The 19,559-nt window shown below is 42.9% G+C and overlaps 1 protein-coding gene across 5 annotated transcripts in view; it reads right to left on the bottom strand.

The window, feature by feature from the left end:
- The window catches only part of ANKRD13B (ankyrin repeat domain 13B), a 272,072-nt gene that overhangs the window by 60,861 nt on the left and 191,652 nt on the right, over positions 1-19,559 (bottom strand). For all 5 annotated transcript variants that reach the window (XM_040338561.1, XM_040338560.1, XM_040338565.1 and 2 more), the window contains exon 3: positions 16,729-16,853. In XM_040338561.1, the coding sequence (XP_040194495.1) occupies positions 16,729-16,853 (125 nt within the window). The remainder of the gene's footprint in view (positions 1-16,728; positions 16,854-19,559) is intronic.

Raw genomic sequence — 19,559 nt, 5'->3', positions numbered from 1 at the left:
CATGGATCTGTGTGTGTAAACACACAGATCCATGTCCTGTCAGCGGTGAGGAGACTGATGTGTGTTCCCAGTACAGAGGAACACACATCGATCTCCTCCCCTTGTGAGTCCCCTCCCCCTAACAGCTAGAACACACTTTAGGGAACATACAGTATTTAACCCCTTCAGCGCCCCCTAGTGTTAATCCCTTCTCTGCCAGTCACATTTACACAGTAATCAGTGCAGTTTTAAAGCACTAATCGCTGTGTAAATGTGAATGGCCCCAAAAATGTGTCAAAAGTGTCCGATGTGTCCGCCGCAGAGTCACGATCACAATAAAAAAAAATTACTAGTAAAAAAAAAAAAATCCCATAATTATATTTTCTATTTTGTAGACGCTAGAACTTTTGCGCAAACCGATCAAATACGCTTATTGCGTTTTTTTTTTTTTTTTACCAAAAATATGTAGAAGAATACGTACCGGTCTAAACTGAGGAAAATTCGTCGACCACGCAATTGTCATTCAAAGTGCGACAGCGCTGAAAACTAAAAATTAGTCTGGGCAGAAAGGGGGTGAAAATGCCCTGTATGGAAGTGGTTAAAAAAAAGTATTCATACCCCTTGGAGTTTTCCACATTTTGTCATGTTACAAGCAAAAACATAAATGTATTTTATGTGATAGACCAACACAAAGTGGCACATAATTGTGAAGTGGAAGGAAAATGATAAATGGTTTTAATTTTTTTTTACAAATAAATATGTGAAAAGTATGGTGTGCATTTGTATTCAGCCCCCCTCAATAGAGTCAAAACTTTGTAGAACCACCTTTCTCTGCAATTACAGCTGCAAGTATTTTTGGGAATGTCTCTACCAGCTTTGCACATCTAGAGAGTGACATTTTTGCCCATTCTTCTTTGCAAAATAGCTCAAGCTCTGTCAGATTGGATGGAGAACGTCTGTAAACAGTGAATATGCTTTGATCCAAACCATTCCATTGTAGCTCTGCCTGTATGTTTAGGGTCGTTGTCCTGCTGGAAGGTGAACCCAGTCTCAAGGCTTTTGCAGAGTCTAAGGCCTCGTACACACGACCGAGTTTCTCAGCAAAAACCAGCAAGAAACTTGCTGCGATTTTTTTTTTTGCCGAGGAAACCGGTCGCGTGTACATTTTTCGATGAGGAAACTGTCGAGGATCCCGTCGAGCCAAAAAGAGAGCATGTCTTCTTTTTCCTCAACGGGAATGGAGAAACTTGCCTTGTCGAGTTCCTCGACAGCCTAACAAGGAACTCGACGAGGAAAACGATGTGTTTCGCCCGTCGAGTTCCTCGGTCGTGTGTACGAGGCTTCACAGGTCTTCTTTTAAGATTGACCTGTATTTGGCTCCATCCATCTTTCCATCAACTCTGACCAGCTTCCCTGTCCCTGCTGAAGATAGTGTCTTGAGGGTGATGTGTAGTGTTAGTTTTCCGCCACACGTAGTGTTTTGTTTTTAGGTCAAAAAGTTCAATTTTGGTCTTATCTGACCAGAGCACCTTCTTCCACATGTTTGCTGTGTCCCCCATATGGCTTCTCACAAACTGCAAATGTGACTTCTAATGGCTTTCTTTAAACAATGGCTTTTTTCTTGCCACTCTTCAATAAAGGCCAGATTTGTGAAGTGCATGACTAATAGTCACCTGGACAGATTCTCCCACCTGAGCTGTGGATCTCTGCAACTCCTCCAGTTACCATTGGCCTCTTGGCTGCCTCTCGGATTAATGCTCTCCTTGCCCGGCCTGTCAGTTTAGGTAGACGGCCATGTCTTGGTAGGTTTGCAGCTGTGCCGTACTCTTTCCATTTTCGGTGATGGATTGAACAATGCTCTGTGAGACGTTCAAAGCTTGGAATATTTTTTTATAACCTATCTTTGCTCTAAACTTCTCCACAACTTTATCCATGACTTGCCTGGTGTGTTCCTTGGCCTTCATAATGCTGTTGGTTCACTAAGGTTCTCTAACAAACCTCTGAGGGCTTCACAGATCAGCTGTATTTATAATGAGATTAAATTACACACAAATGGACTCTATTTACAAATTAGATGACTTCTGAAGGCAGTTGGTTCCACTATATTTTAGTTAGGGGTATCAAATGCATACAAATGCACGCCACACTTTTCACACATTTATTTGTAAAAAAAAAATGAAAACCATTTATAATTTTTTTTCCACTTTACAATTATGTGCCACTTTGTGTTGTTCTATCACATAAATCCCAATAAATAAAATTTTGTCCATTCAGAAACGGAGCCCGACCTGGCCCCACCCCCTCTATCCCCTGATTGGCTGACTGAATTTGATTGACAGCCACGGGAGCCAATGGCGCCACTGCTGTGTCTCAGCCAATCAGAAGGAGGGCTTAGACATTTGTGGACATCGCTGGAGAGATATGGGCTCAGATAAGTAATTTGGGGGGTGCTGGGGGGGCTGCTACACACAGAATGTTTTTTATCTTAATGCATAGAATGTATTAAGATTAAAAAAACCTTCTGTCTTTACAACCCCTTTAAAGTTCACAACATGACCTGCATCTGAATTATTAATTTTCACTCCATCCGTGATTTACAGCCCTGGTTTATTATCTGTAAGCAATCTACAATAATAATAGCAACGGTCAGTAAGCATGCTGGCTAGTATAAAATTGGCCAAACAAGGCTAGTTTTTTTTTTAAACCCCCCCCCCCCACATCGAGATTGTATTCTGACAGCAGCACCTAAAAAAAAAATGACAGAATCAGAATTTTTTATGTTTATAGCACATAGTGCTATATGTACCAAACTTAAATTTATTGCTTGTCCTGTTGCTAATTCGTGAATAGGGCATGGAGTTCCCGAGAGCTTCACAGGTTGCCACTGGAGTCCTCTTCCACTCCTCCATGAAGACATCATGGATCTGGTGGATGTTAGAGACCTTGCACTCCTCCACCTTCTATTTGAAGATGCCCCACAGACGCTCAATAGGGTTTAGATCTGGAGACATGCTTAGCCAGTCCATCACCTTTACCCTCAGCTTCTTTGATAAGGCAGTGGTTGTGTTTCGGGTCGTTATGTTAGAATACTGCCCTGCGGCCCTTTCTTCATTTTGGATAGGTTATAATCCCTGTAAGGATGTGTTTCTCAAATCCAGTTCTCAAGGTACACCAACAGGTCATTTAAAATCATGCTTACTATAACTTTCTGTACAGATCTCTCTGCTGCCTCCTCTCCTCTGTCTGTGGGGACTCCCATGCCCTCCAGGGCGGGCCTACTTTTTGGACGGCGACCTACGTCGCTGCTCTGGGTAAGGGTCATAACCGTCTCTGGGGATGGACACTATGCTCACCATGATTTTGTTACCATATTGTTATTTCTCTGATGTTATATTCTGTTCATCATGATTAATGTTGTTTTTCTTTTCTATTTCATAGTAATACATACTTTCTCTGTTCTTTTATTACATTATTATGCAAACGAAAGCTCCTGAAGAAGCAGTGAACCCACAAAACATGTTGAGCAAGCAAGCATAATTGAATTTTGGTGAACTGGTATTATTATATACTTCAGTTGCACCTTTTAGGTCTAAATAGACAGAGCTTCTTAAATCTGTATGTTTTTAATATACTGATGTTAATTAAATAAAACTATATAACCGTTTTACATATTTTTGTATCTTACTTGCTACGATACCATTATAAGTCCACCAGCCTCAAATACAAATCCTTCTATTCTGATTAGGATGTGGTTACCCCTTTTTTTTTCTTTTGCTTATATATTGGCACTGCATTGAACAGCCAACAGGTCATGCTTTCAGGATTTCCCTCAGATGAAATGGCTGTGGTAATTACTAAGGCAGTGAAACTGATAAAATCACCTGTGCAAAATAATGGAAATCCTTAAAATATTACCCACTGGTGTGCCTTGAGAACGGTTACATAGTTACATAGTTGGTAAGCTTGAAAAAAGACACCAAAAAAGTCCATTAAGTCCAACCTGTGTGTGTGCGTATTTATGTCAATATTACATTGTATACTATCTATGCTCCCTGCTAAAACCACAGCTTGTAGAAAATAATTCCACATTCTTACCGCTTTTACTGTAAAGAACCCTCTACGCAGTTTCCGGGTTAAATCGATTTTCTTCTCATTTTAGTGAAAGACCGCGTGTATTTTTAAATACCCTTTTGCGTAAAAAATAGACTGACCGGGCTATAACCTTCCCTTACTCTATCCAAACTTAAAAAAAAAAAAAAGTGTTGCCTATAGTTCTACTTTAGGCACAAATCTCTGATAATTTCATGGAGAGAACTAAGAAGATATAACCATGCCAATGGTGCAGCAGAAAATACATAGCACAGTGAGGAAGGTTTGTATCCAGGATTATAGGACAGGCAAAAGCAGAAGCACCGCCCCCCCCCTCACAGTTGCGGAATGCCGGCTGCCTGCATACCGGAAGCAATGCGGCTGCTTTATGGGGGTACTAGGTTAATTAGCATCTCTGTCCAGTCCGCCCCATAAGACTGGCGCTACCAGGGCAGCGCAAGCCGGAGAGGGGACTTTTTCCGTGCTGCCCCCCTGAAAAGTGCTGCCCTAGGCTTTGGCCTGGTTGGCCTAGGCCAGGATACAGCGTTGCTGTAAGGTTAATTTTTGCCATCTTTGTCCCATTGGGGAAATATACCTTCACTTTCTGTCCCAAAGCCAAACACATCCCACAGGGGGTGTGCAGGCAGCGCGATCACAGGGGGATGTTTTTTCGGCAAAGCAAGCCCACGCTGTAGCCGTCTTAGGCTATAGTGTGGGCGGTAACTGGTTAATCAACTTCTGTAGAAGGAACATGTTTCAAAATTTTCCATTGATCAGCGGCTGCAGCCAATCGGTTCCAGACATTGATCAGCGTATTCTGACAGCAGCAGGTGACACTGTTAGAATACAACTAAAGATTTCCTCCATCCACTTTGTTTGTGTGGATGGAGGAATCTGTTGCTTAGTTTTTTTCCATTCAGCCTGCTGTAGAGATTTGTAAAGTACCTCTATAGGCATAGTGAGAAAAAGCAAAGTACAATCGCTGTGTAGCAAGGCAAAGCAAGCAGCAGCGCCTACTAATGCGTAGATATGGCTGCCACCAAAGTCACACATACAATCAAAAGGTACAAAAACATGTTTTAGTTAAAGCATAAATGCACCATTGAGACAATTTTTTAGACAGTGCTAATCACTTTTAAATGTATATCTAAAAATCAATAAAAAAAAATACTATACATTTCATTTAAGTGCTGTGATAGTGCAGTGCGTTACAACATGATTTATTTGGACCCATTGATCTATAAATAGGTAGAAAGAATAACGATAATAACACCTAATAGTCTTTCTTTTTTCCAGTAGATATTTTCTCTAGAGGAATGTAACCCATTTAGTGTCCAAGGTAAACAGGCCCTCAAGCACTGGAGGGATTAAGTGACATGAAAAAACACATTAGCACTTAGTCACTGAGGACCCTCCTGGGATCAAATCAGGTTTCTACAGAAGGCCAGAAAAGTAGCAGAAAATTATGGAACCTCTTCCTGGAAAAATCGTAACAGGAAAAAAATAAATAAATAAAATAAAACAGCTGCATATAGTGAAGGTAAATCATCTTGATATTGTAAATACAGTACTACAATTCAGAAGATAATCTGTATGAAGTGTATTCGTCCTTGCAATTTGGCCCTGCATCGCTTTATCTGACAATTGCGCAGTCGTGCGATGCTGTACCCAAACAAAATGAATGTGCTTTTTTTCCCACAAATAGAGCTTTCTTTTGGTGGTATTTGTCACCGCTTCAATTTAAATTTTTTGCTCTATAAACAAAAAAAGAGCAACAATTTTGAAAAAAACTATATTTTTTGCTATAATAAATATCCCCCCCATTGTATATCGTATATCGATTGGTTTGCGCAAAAGTTGTAACGTCTACAAAATTGATAGGTTTATGGCATTTTTATTATTCTTTTACTAGTAATGGCGGTGATCTGCGACATTGCAGAGGACAGATCGGACACTTTTGACACATTTTTGGGAGCATCGAAACGTATGCAGCAATCAGTGCTAGAAAAAATGCGCTGATTACTGTGTAAATGTCACTGGCAGGGAAGGGGTTAACACTAGGGGCGATCAAGGGGTTAAATGTGTTTCCTGGGAGGGGTTTCTAACTTTGGGGGGATGGAACTGATTGGAGGAGAGAGATCGCTGTTCCTCTTACGAACAAGCGCTATGACTGAACAAGATAGATTCAGCATGATTATGTGATCACTGGCTTCAGACATGAGCCTCAGACATGAAATATGAACAAAGCATATCCCTCTATAGTGTGTACTTGTTTCAATTAAGAGCACAAAGTGTATTTCTGTCTGCTGCTTCGTTCTTCTGCTATCAGCATGAATAAAATTTGACAAGTTTTCCTGACACAACAGCATGTAGGAAATGAAAACTTCCCCCTTTGAGAAAGTCACGTGGACAGTGACGCAACGTGTTAGGGAAAAGAGCCGTGGTGACGTCACTTCCGGTCCTGGCCGAGATCGGAAGTTTTACTTTCCTATGTGCCATTTGTTTGCTACAATAACTGTAAGTTACTATATTATGTGTTTAAAAGTTTTTACGAAAATACTGCACCATGGAGCCCTCCTCTTCCTTTTCTATGTCACTGAGCATTAATACTCTGGGAATCTGGCTGTATCTGAACGAGCAGGGAATCCATCTGCCAGGGACCGTTCGACCAGTGTGGATTTATCAAAGAGGCTCATTTATGTGCTATATGAGGTGAGAGGCTGGGGGAAATTGGGTCACCCTCACTGGATGGTGGAGATTAGTCGAATGGTGGCACATGTACTTTACATCTGATGAAATCTCATTATACATTTGGATTCAGCATTGTACTTTTAATGCACTCATCCTTCGATTTTGCTTTTAAATGTCCTTATTTCTTCTAAGAAATCCTCACTTCTTGTTCTTCTGTCTGTAACTCCACACAGTAATGCAAGGCTTTCTCCCTGGTGTGGAGAAAGCCTCTTGAGGGGGAAGGGGGCGAGCAGGAGGGTCAAGACACTCTCTACTTTGCAGATAGAGAAAGGAGCTGTGTGTTAGTGGGCGTCCTGACACTCCTGCTCGCCCCCTCCCCCCTCAAGAGGCTTTCTCCCCACTCACCCCCGACTCCTGTGCGCGTGCCCGGCGGGCGCGATTGCCGCCGGGCACACGCGATCGCTCGTTACAGAGCAAGAACCGGGAGCTGTGTGTGTAAACACACAGCTCCCAGTCCTGTCAGGGAGAGAAATGCTGATCTTCTGTTCATACAATGTATGAACAGAAGATAAGTAATTTCCCCATGTCAGTCCACCCCCCCTACAGTTAGAACACACCCAGGGAACATACTTAACCCCTTCCCTAGTGTTAACCCCTTCACTGCCAGTGGCATTTTTATAGTAATCCAATGCATTTTTATAGCACTGATCACTATAAAAATGCCAATGGTCCCAAAAAAGGTGTTAAAGGTGTCTGAAGTGTCCGCCATAATGTCGCAGTACCGAAAAAAAAAATCGCTGATCGCCGCCATTACTAGTAAAAAAAAAAATATTTATAAAAATGCCATAAAAATACCCCCTATTTTATAAACGCTATAACTTTTGCGCAAACCAATCAATAAACGCTTATTGCAATTTTTTTTAACGAAAAATATGTAGAAGAATACGTATCGGCCTAAACTGAGGGAAAAAAAGTTTTTTTTATATATTTTTGGGGGATATTTATTATAGCAAAAAGTAAAGAATATACATTTTTTTCAAAACTAAAAACCGCAGAGGTGATCAAATACCACCAAAAGAAAGCTCTATTTGTGGGGGGAAAAGGACGCCAATGTTGTTTGGGAGCCACGTCGCATGACCGCGCAATTGTCAGTTAAAGCGACGCAGTGCCGAATCGCAAAAAGTGCTCTGGTCTTTGACCAGCAATATGGTCCGGGGGTTAAGTGGTTAAGGAAGACATCCAGGTTTTATATATTACTACTAGAGCGTTCTAGTAACATAAAAACGCAGGATGTTATCCCCTCAATGAAGCATATATACATACGAAAGATCGTGGATATAAGGGATCAAATTCCCCAAAATATGCCTACAAGAGTCTACAAAAAAGTGGCTACACACACAATGCCAAGTTTGGCCAAGAACAGCAAAGGGAAAGGAAAAGAAGGAAACGGAGTGGGAAGAAGGAAAGAGGAAAATCCATCCGGGAACTTCCTGCCAGTTGACTTAATAAATATGGGCCAAATCCACAAAAGGGATACGACGGCGTAATTGCTGTAACGCCGTCGTATCCCTGTTCCTAACTATGGAACTGATCCACAGAATCAGTTTTCCATAGTTAGGGAGAAGATCCGGCATGTGTAAGGGACTTACACTGCCGGATCTTAGGATGCAGTACCGCATCCGCCGCTGGGGGCATTTCTCGTCGAAATGCCGCCTCGGGTATGCAAATTAGCACTTACGGAGATCCACGAAGCTTTTCAGCTTCGTTTTTTCTCCGTAAGTTTTAGTTTGCATACGCAAAATTAGGGCTGCTTTTACATGGTGTAAAGTTAGTACACCATGTAAAAGCAGACCTTTCTGTCTAGCGACGCGATTTTTTTTAAATTTAGAATTTTTTTTTTCTCGCCGTATTTTTTTTTTTCCCGACGCAACTTTATTGACCCGTCGCAATCCACAAAGCTCGGTGTAACGTAATTTCGCGCTATGCGCGTCGGGAAAATGACGTCACGAGCATGCGCAGTACGGCCGGCGCGGGAGCGTGCCTAATTTAAATGGGAATCGCCCCCATTTGAATAGGAACGCCTTGCGACGGCGGAATTTAAGTTACACAGCCCAAAATTTCTAGGTAAGTGCTTTGTGGATCGGGCACTTAGGTAGAAATTTTAAGGCAGTGTAACTTAAATGGAAAAAATTAAGTTAGGCACGATCTTTGTGGATTTGGCCCTATGTCTATGCATTAGGGACCTGCAAGTAGGCAAGCCAAGGGGACCATATTTGATCTAAAAGGGGTTGTTTGTTGCGTAGAACACTCACAATTTTTTTGTTCAACATGATCCATGTAAGTTTGCGTTTCATCATTGCGGTAACAGGGCTTTTCCATGCTGTGGCAATGGCAATTTTTGCTACGAGGAACATAAAATTAATCAGTGTTCTGGGTATGTCGAGGTACATTATCCACTGGTTTGTTCAATAGAGCAACCCTAGTATCCTTAATGATATTATTTACCATTGTGCGGTTCAGATTTTTTTGATCAGCCCACTGGCTGATTGAAAAAAAAAGATGAACATATGGCCAGCTTAGGAGAAGAAATGTGTTACTAGCCAGATCACCAGATGAAATAAAGGGAAAAAAGGCCTAAAAAAAAAAAAAAAATGCAGCCACCACATCTAAAGATTATTAACTGCAATACTGTATATTATATTTTTGGTTTTCAGTTTAAAACCGCTATAAATCAATGACTTCTGCAGTTGAGCAAAAAATCCCTACTGTATGCGTGTCATATAAATGTATTCATTTTTGTTAATTTACCAAGAAAAAAGGTAAAATCTGCAGGCGCTAGTAACAAACGCTAACCCCTAAGGTATGAGACAACCAGTAAAAAATGATTGGTTTCTTCAGAAACACCATCACATGTATCTAACCTGTAACAAGCAATTTGTAAGTCTGTCAATAACTAGAAGTGACACTAATGAGAATATCTACACCCTGTTTCTGGAAAGTCCTTCAGATAATAGAGACAAACCCTCAGGGTGTTCCACTACAGACAGCATCATCTCTGTCACTAAACATTCGTTTTCGCTGTGTGATTGCTCTACTTTATTTTTTATAGATAATGCAATAACATTGACCATCTGTTACAATTTCTTCCTTTTTTTGTATATGTATATGTTTATATACGTATTCATTTCATATACCGGTATATGTAAATTTTCCACTGAGCATCATAATTACTACTATTTTTGTTCCACTGTATTGCTAAGTGTGCTCGGTGCATGCAGGTGATTCAGTGGTCCTTTTAACCAATAATAATGAGTGTTAGGCCGCGTACACACGGGCAAATATGTACGATGAAACCGGTCCGCCGGACCGTTTTCACCGTACATGTCTGCCCGGGGATTTCTGTACGGTGGCTGTACTAACCATCGTACAGAAATCCGCGCGTAAACAATACGCGGGCGTGTCCGCGGCGTCGCCGCGACGATGACGCGGCAACGTGGGCGGCCCTGCCAGTTAAATGCTTCCACGCATGCGTCGAAGTCATTCGACGCATGCGAGGGATGGCGGGCGCTCGGACATGTACGGTAGGTCTGTACAGACGACCGAACATGTCCGAGCGGGCAGGATTCCAGCGGACTGTTTTAAAACAAGTCCAGAAATATTTGTCCGCTGGGAAAAGGCCCGGCGGGCAAATGTTTGCTGGAATCCTGCACGCTCGGGCCTACACACGACCGAACATGTCTGCTGAAACTGGTCCGCAGACCAGTTTCAGCAGACATGTTCGGTCGTCTGTACGGCCCATTACTCTTTCCCTTGCCTGGTTCGGGGGGAGCCTATAAAAGACTGACAGCCCTCACAACCAATCAGATCTGAAGAAGAAACAGAAGCTTTGAAACGCGTCATCTGATACGTCTCGACATCACTTCCGGTTCTGGTTCACACCGAGTGCGTTCCACGCTGATACGCACACCGATATGGAGCAGAATACAGGATGGCCAAGTTCACTGTCATATCTCTCTGCCCAGCCCGGATCGCGGCAGTACTCGGCATGGATTCCTGGACTTCACGGCGACCGCACAGCCCATATATGGATATACATGGTAATTTCTCACTACTGTCATGTGAGTAGCCATTTGGTTGATTATATTAAATAAACCGTCATTACTAACATACTGCACTTAGAAGGCGCACCTTTTTGTTCTTTATCAGTGCTACTATGCCCATTGCAAAATTAATACACTGACCTTTTCCTCTTCCAGCTTCTGGTGGCATCACTCTCCAGGCTGCTACAAAGGTCATATGACAAGTGCCTTGGTATCACTCCACCTGGGACAGGAGCTGGTGGTACAGAGGAAGTATTGGCTTATGTGGCTTCCACTAACTCCATGGTCGCTACCTTCCTCCGCTGACAGTGCCGGGTCCATGCACTCTAATACTCTGGGATGGCAGGTTGGCAATCCATTGATCGCAATTTCGGCTTGCCGACCCACCATCCCAGAGCATGGGCTTCTCAAGGTTGAGGTCGAGGGCCACATCAGAGGGCTCCAAGGGCCACAGGTTGAGCACCCCTGACTTAGGTTATTTATACCATAAGTGATTTTAAAATAACATTAAACTCTGGTTTAAAAGAAAAATCTATTTAAGTATGTATGGGAATGAATACAGAAATATTTAACTATTTATAAGAATTTACTGTGAGACCGAAATTTTTTATTTAATAAAATATTTTAATTGTTGGTAATAATTGTGTCTTCAGATATGTCACCGCCGCTCTGCTAACGATTCAATACGTCCACTCCTATATATAGGCTCTCCTTGCTTAGCAACTGACCAAGGGCTCGTGCTTATTTATTAACCAATCACATTTTGATAATCCTTATTTTTAGGGTTGTCCCGATACTACTTTTTTAGGACCGAGTACAAGTACCGATACTTTTTTTTATGTACTCGCCGATACCGAATACCGATACTTTTTTTAAATGTGTCCCCAAATGCAGCCATGTCCCCCCACAAATGCAGCCATGTCCCCCCCACAAATGCAGCCATGTCCCCCCCACAAATGCAGCCATGTCCCCCCCCACAAATGCAGCCATGTCCCCCCCATATGCAGCCATGTCCCCCACATATGCAGCCATGTCCCCCCCACAAATGCAGCCATGTCCCCCACATATGCAGCCATGTCCCCCACATATGCAGCCATGTTCCCCATATATGCAGCCATGTCCCCAAACATATGCAGCCATGTCCCCCCACATATGCAGCCATGTCCCCAAACATATGCAGCCATGTCCCCCACATATATGCAGCCATGTCCCCCACATATATGCAGCCATGTCCCCCACATATTTGCAGCCATGTCCCCAAACATATGCAGCCATGTCCCTCATACCTAATGATGATGCCGCCGCCGCCACGTTAATCACCGTGCGGCGAACATTACAGGCAGCTTTCGTTTGAATAGCTGTTTTTCCTGCCACGCCGTGTAAAGGACACTCCCCCTTGCTCGGGATTGGACAGATCCGTCCAAGGGGGAGTGTCTATACACGGCACGGTGGGCAAAACAGCTATTCAAACTAAAGGTGCCTGTAATGTTCGCCCCACGGTGATTAACGCGGCAGCGGCGGATTTGCGATATACGGCGACGGTGACGGCGACGGCAAGTATTCTATTTAGGCATCGGTCCCGATACCGATACTGGTATCGGTATCGGGACAACCCTATTTTTTTTTATTTATTTTTTTATTTATATAACTTTAAACCTACCTATATTCTGTCTCATTCCCATATTGATGGGAAACTAATTGTTTCCCCTCTTCCATTCTTAATTCAAAAAATACATTCTATTGCTCTCAGCCTTCTGCAAATCTCCAGATTCTTTTTTTTTCTGCTGCAGTGATCTGACTTTCTGTTAGAAGGTGCCTAGGGTTATTCTATATGGTCCCTCTCTTGTTCAGTCCCAAGATGGGCTAGGAACAATGGACTATCAAATTTGTAGTATGCATAGATTAGTGCAGGGCTCAAGTCCTGCGGGAACGCGTGGGAACGGAGTTCCTGCACTTTTTTCACAGCAGGAACGCAGTTCCCTTTGCAGGACTAGAGCAGCCGAGCCACCCAAGCCAATCCTTTACTAAGCGCGATGCCCAGCTCGAGTCACTGTCAGGGGCAGGCGAACCTTAGTAATCCTTTATGTTACTGGCTGCTTCCTGTATATGGATTCATCAGTTAGTGTGCGGGTATTCCGTCACTTCCTCGATGCTGCAATTTCTCCTGGGAGCTTTTGTCATTGTTCTTAGGAGACATTGCGGAGGTCTGCCGCGAGTTATCGCGGGATTTAGAACAAACTTGCTTAAAGCGGGGGTTCACCCTATCGACAGGAAAAAAAAAAAATTTTTTTCTTTTACCTTTAAATCAGGCACTGTAGCGCGAGCTACAGTATGCCTGTCCCGAATTTTTTCCCCCCATACTCACCTTGTAGTCGTCCATCGAAGATACCGGGGAATGGGCGTGCCTCTGGAGACGGAGGATGATTGACGGCCGGCTCTGGCGCGTCACGCTTCTCCGGAAATAGCCGAAATAGGCTTGGTCTTCACGACGCGTGCGCATAGCCTGAGCGCACGCGCCGTGAAGAGCCGAGACCTACTCCGGCTGTCTTCGGGGAGAGTGACGTGCCAGGGCCGGCCGTCAATCATCCTCCCTCTCCATAGGCACGCCCATTCCCCGCGGGAGCCGAAATCTACGATGGACGACTACGAGGTGAGTACGGGGTTAAAAAAATCGGGACAGGCATACTGTAGCTCGCGCTACAATGCCTGTCTCGATGGTAACATCATGTGGGTCAGGGTGAACTACCGCTTTAAAGAAAAACATGCGGTTTAGTAATTATGCATATGAGCGTATCATTTATTTTTTTGGTGGGGGAGTGGATCTTGGGTGGGAGTTCCCACACTTTTTTCCCCAGGACTTGACCCCTGGATTAGTGGATATGATAAAAAAAAGGTTCAGGAGTTCATGGCGGACATTACAAGGAGACAGAAAAACATAGTAAGAAATTATTTCATAAAAATAGATTACAAGGTCATTAAGTAGTGGATGTCTATGGATTTTTGAAGAATAAGGAAATCATTTAGAGTCACTTTAAAGTGGTTGTAAAGGCTGAAGGTTTTTTACCTTCATGCATTCAATTCGTGAAGGTAAAAAAAACTTCTGTGTGCTGCTTTCCCCACAGCTCCCCCCTAATACTGCCCAGAGCCCCCTGTTGGTCCAGCGATGTGCATGGCAACCTATCTCTCCTCATTGACTGAGATACAGCAGCGGGAGCTATTGGCTCCCATTACTGTCAATCACAGCAAGTGAGCCAATGAGGAGAGAGGGCCAAGCCACAGCTCTATGTGTCTTAAGGAAAATTAAAAAAACAGCATTTTTGCTTACACGTGATTGGATGATGGAATTCAGCAGAGCTCTCCATTATTTACTAGGCACTGGAGCAACTGCCCTTGCAAGAGTGCAACTGCACTTTCAAAAGTGCACAGTCTATTTTCCTTTAATAAATCAACCACATAGAGCGGGGCTCGGGAGCGAGAATGCACTAGTGCCCCCATAGCAAGCAGCTCTCTATTGGGGGCATAGGTCAAGGGGGAGGAGACAGGAGCACCAGTGGGGGAACTGAGAAGAAGAGGATTGGGGCTGCTCTGTGCAAAAACATTGCACAGAGCAGGTAAGTATGACATGTTTAAAAAAAAAAAAAGCAAACTTATAATATCACTTTAAGTCTACCACACATTCACTTAGGTGGTTTATACCATAAATGAGTTTAGGTCTCTCCCCTCACGCCCGCTTGGCTCGCCCCTGGCTTTGAGGGCTCTGGCTGTCGTCTGTTTGTGGTTTGGGGAGCCGGTCGGCCTGCTCGTGCACCTGATTACTCCTTCTTGGAGGACAACTTAGCCCTACATTTTGAAACCCGGCGGTTGGGGCTCAGCTCCCTCGTTGTGGGGGTGGAGGCCTCGCCACCGGCCCGTTACCTGAATATTGCACCTCATATGTCTTTGGCTGTTTAACTGTTTTTTTTTTTTTTTTGTGTGTGATTGTTTGTCTGAATGTATACTGAGATGTGTTGCCTTGTCTTTCATAAATACAGATATTACAAATGAGTTTAGGTCTAATAGACATTCACTTAGGTGATTTATACTGTAAGTGACTCTATCTTAGCTTCAATACAACAAGAGTTGTACAATAATTTAAAGCTGAACTAGGAATTCAGCCATTTTGGAAAATGTTCTGGATTACTAGGGGTGCAAGCCCTCTCATTGACTTATCTCATTAATTTACAATTTCACTTTTTACAGAGTGCCAGAATCGCTACACTTGCTATATATATATAATATATATATATATATATATATATATATATATATATATATATATATATATATATATATATATATACGCTTATATGGTATATTGCTATACTTTCAGCACTCCAACACTAGACCTTCTGGTCTCAGCTTCAGAGTCGCATGCAGCCGCTATGCCTGCCCCTTCCCTCCTCCTGTGCTTTGTGTTATGTAAACTCATTCACAAAATACAAGGGCTCCTGTGAATGGGCAGACGAGCGGAGGGTAGGGGTGGGCAGATGTGCTGTGTGTAAGGAGGCAGCACCCCTTCTGTTAGCTCCAGTAGAGTAGCAATAGCGGTATTCCCAAAGCTCCTTAAAACTGTCAGATGTAAATTAAAGAAATTAATCCACAAGGTGGCATGCACCTCGTTGGATTTAACACATAGTATGCTAGCACATTTTACCAATTGGCTGAATTCTTGAAGTTCAGCATTAACAAACAGATGTCTATTATAAAAAATTATCTAAAAATATGTATACAAAGTACAATGATAATATGGCACAGAAAATAAAACATTTTAGCTAAACTTTACAATATAACTAATACTGTGTAAGTGAAAATACATCATCGTTTTCTTTTAACAATATATAAATAGCAAGTTACTACATAAGCTACTGACATGTCTACAGAATACAATGAAGCTCTATAAATACAAGAAAATAAAACAAACGCAGTGCGTATGCGTGATGAAACTGTGAATATTCCTCTGTGCGTTATCACCAGCAGATTTGTAGATTAATAAACTCTTAAATATTTAAAAGCCACCATTTGATAAACAGAATGGGGCAGATCCACAAAAGGATTACGCCGGCGTATCTACTAATACGCCGGCGTAATTTTAAATTTCTCACGTCGTATCTTTGTTTTGTATCCACAAAACAAGATACAACGGCATCTGGGATCGATCCGACAGGCATACATCTTAGCACGCCGTCGGATCTAAGCTGCAATTTTTCGGTGGCCGCTAGGTGGCGTTCACGTCGAAATCCACGTCGAGTATGCAAATTAGCTAGTTACGGCGATCCACGAACGTACGTCGGCCCGGCGCATTTTTTTCGGCTTTTTCCGACATATAGTTAAAGGTGCTATATGGTGGCGTACTCAATGTTAAGTATGGCCGTCGTTCCCGCGTACAATTTTGATTTTTTTACGTCGTTTGCGTAAGTCGTTCGCGAATAGGAATGTGCGTAGAATGACGTCACCGTCGTAAGCATTGGCTTGTTCCGGTTAAATTTCGAGCATGCGCACTGGGATACCCCCAGGGACAGCGCATGCGCAGTTAAAAAAAAAATTGTTTACGTCGGGTCACAATGCATTTACATAAAACACGCCCCCATTACATCCATTTGAATTCCGCGCCCTTACACCGCAAGAGATACACTACGCCGCCGTAACTTACGGCGCAAATTCGTTGAGGATTCAAAACAAAAAAAGTAAGTTACAGCGGCGTAGTGTATCTTAGATACGCTACACGCGGCGCACTAATGCGCCGTTGTGCGTGGATCTACCCCAATATATGCATTCTCCAAGATACCATACAGGAAGAATATTTGTATTTAGATCACTCATTCAAACAAACCTTTCGCAGTTTCTCCAGTAAGACGGGTATCCCTGCCAGACGTTTAAGGGCCCTTTGGTAGTCCCGATGCCGTAAAATCAAGCGGACCAGTTCTAAGTCACGTGTGCTGACTGCCTCCTGAAGCACTGAAAAAAATGAAATGATTGTATTAAAAATTGCACCTATGTGAATCAGAGCCACTATTCAGCTGTACAAAAGTTCTCCTGAACAAATTTGACTATGCTATATTGTTTATAATGAATGTTTTCTGTTAATACAGAGGTGTCCTGGTGATTGCTAGCTCATGAGCCACATTCACATTGTAAATAATGGTGGGTCTAAGCATTTCTTTAAAGGCACATAAATCGCAAGCATCATCCACATTAGCCTCCTGATATGACCAGTTCCACATCATATGCCTTCATATGCATGGCTGTTTATGTATGAAAGCCCTGAATTAATCCTGGACTGCACGCATTCATAAGGGTATAATGATTGTTGCCCTGATTGAAGCAGGATACAAGGTGATTGCATGATGGTCCCTTGTGCTAGAACGTTTAACAGTAACATTTAACATTAATTCTGAAAATTGAATAAACAGATTGAAACAGAAAGTCACGCAAGGTCAAACTGCTGTGCAAGTGCCCAATGTCCTCCTTATGAACCAAAGACCTCAGCCAATGTTAGGATGCTGGTGGCTAGCCGGCACAATGTCCAAGGTTGAAATATTGCACAATGAATACCCGTGGCTCTGTGTAACAAAAAAAATCAGGTTTGATCCACCTGCTGGCTTATACATAATTCGGGACAATTTTTAGGCATTTTGCCAAGGTACCCTAGGATTTCCTGGACACCATGGTTGAAAAAGGCAGACTAGTGCAATAGTGCATTCTATTGTAGTCAGCTTTATTGTGGGTGGTTGGGGTGAACATTTAGTTAATGAAGAATCCAGGTATGGTATATTTTTCAATAGTTACTTTCGTCCAGCTTGGACCAATGTAAATATGTACTGGGCATACCATTTCTGATCAATGCCCCTGGAAGCTGGACAGTGCTACTAAAATGATATCCACTCAGCATGGGTGCCATTCAGAGAATGTTTTGCATCTCCTGAATGAATGCAAACTGCTTTCTGATTGGAAGAGGTGGAGAGATGGGCAAGTGACGTCATGCTCTCCCCCTCGTCCAATCATGCTCTCCCCCATGGCACGATACCCGGAAACAAGTGGTGATAACTGGAGTAGATCTGTCAACATCAGTGATTTCCATCTTCCTGGGGCATTGGTCGTGTATGGCATATACATACAGTAGTCATTTGTCTTAGCTTGACCAATGTACCTATGTAAAAATATACCAGGGCTGGAATTCATCTTTACGTTTGTAATATAAAATACTTTTTACCAAAGGAAATTTTACATCTGAACAAGAAAGGAAAATCTGGGAAAATAAATTTACTGATGATCGGCACGCTACAGGAAAAGTTAAACCAGGGGACATGATTTCTGACTCCTTATATAAACTAACAGCCGCAAGTATTATAGTAAAATTAGACTTTTTGACTTTTGACACTACAGCGCTAAAAAGCAATTCTCTAAAGCCTTGGTGTCCAACTTGTGGCCCTGCAGACACATTTATTGAATATTTTTTCATATATACAGCACTTTATAAAACACACACAATAGCATCTTTCCATAGCGTGGCAAGAAAATAAGGTACGAGTAAAAGAAAACCTGTGTATTGAAATAGATCATCTTAAATATAACATTACATCAGTAGTTTTAAAAAAATGTCATTAGTCCTTTAAAAAAAAATGTTTTTTTTTAGATGCCTTCAAAGTGTTGTTGCTAGGCAGAATAGTTAATCTTCCCTCTTCCTGCACCTCGGTGCTTAAGCTTCCTAACCTACACCGCACAGACTCCTGGGAATATAGTGGGTGTAACTTTCCAGGAGTCTGTGCACTCCCCAGTCTCGAAGAATCATGTGACTTGGACAGTACAGGTGCTGAAACCTGATCTGAAACCTATTACACTGCTTGTGCAGCACTGAGCATGTGCGAGATCTGCAAGGCTGAAATCCAGGAAGTCATACAGTCTGGCTTCATGATGCCCACACTTAAAGCGGTTCTCCACCCTAAAGTGGAGTCCCGCTGATCGGAACCCTCCCCCCCTCCGGTGTCACATTTGACACCTTTCAGGGGGGAGGGGGGTGCAGATACCTGTCTAAAGACGGGCATTCCGTCATATCCCGTCGCCCCCCCGTTGTGTGCTGGGAACACTCGGCTCCCAGCACACAGCGGGAGCCAATCGGCAGGCGCGGCGCGACTCGCGCATGCGCCGTAGGGAACCGGGCAGTGAAGCAGCAGCGCTTCACTTCCTGGTTCCCTCAGCGTGGATGGCGGGGGGAGCAGCAGAGTGACGAGCGATCGCTCGTCATCTGCTGCGATCGGCGCTGGACTCCAGGACAGGTAAGTGTCCTAATATTAAAAGTCAGCAGCTGCAGTATTTGTAGCTGCTGGCTTTTAATATATTTTTCCCGTGGCACATCCGCTTTAAGATGGCCCCAGTCAATTTCTATTTTATAAAGTGTCTAAATGCTGTAACAACCTAACAAAACGGACCTTAGTTTACAGACTAACTTTACTAGAATACATTAAGCTTGTGTATTACAGGGGTATTTATATTTAAAAGGTGAAATTGTGGCCGGAACTCCGCTTTAAGCAAACATAATCTCCTGTCTGGAGAATATGAACTCAGCATCACAACGTAATTAAGGTAAGTAGCAGCAGAGGCTGCTTTAGTGAACATTGACTACTCATTTTACAAAGGAATGCCTGCAGACAGTTTTATGTCCAT

This window comes from Rana temporaria, chromosome 2, assembly GCF_905171775.1.
Source record: "Rana temporaria chromosome 2, aRanTem1.1, whole genome shotgun sequence".
Lineage (NCBI taxonomy): Eukaryota > Metazoa > Chordata > Amphibia > Anura > Ranidae > Rana > Rana temporaria.
Note: the sequence above shows the minus strand (reverse complement) of the source record. Positions and strands in the feature narration are given on the sequence as shown.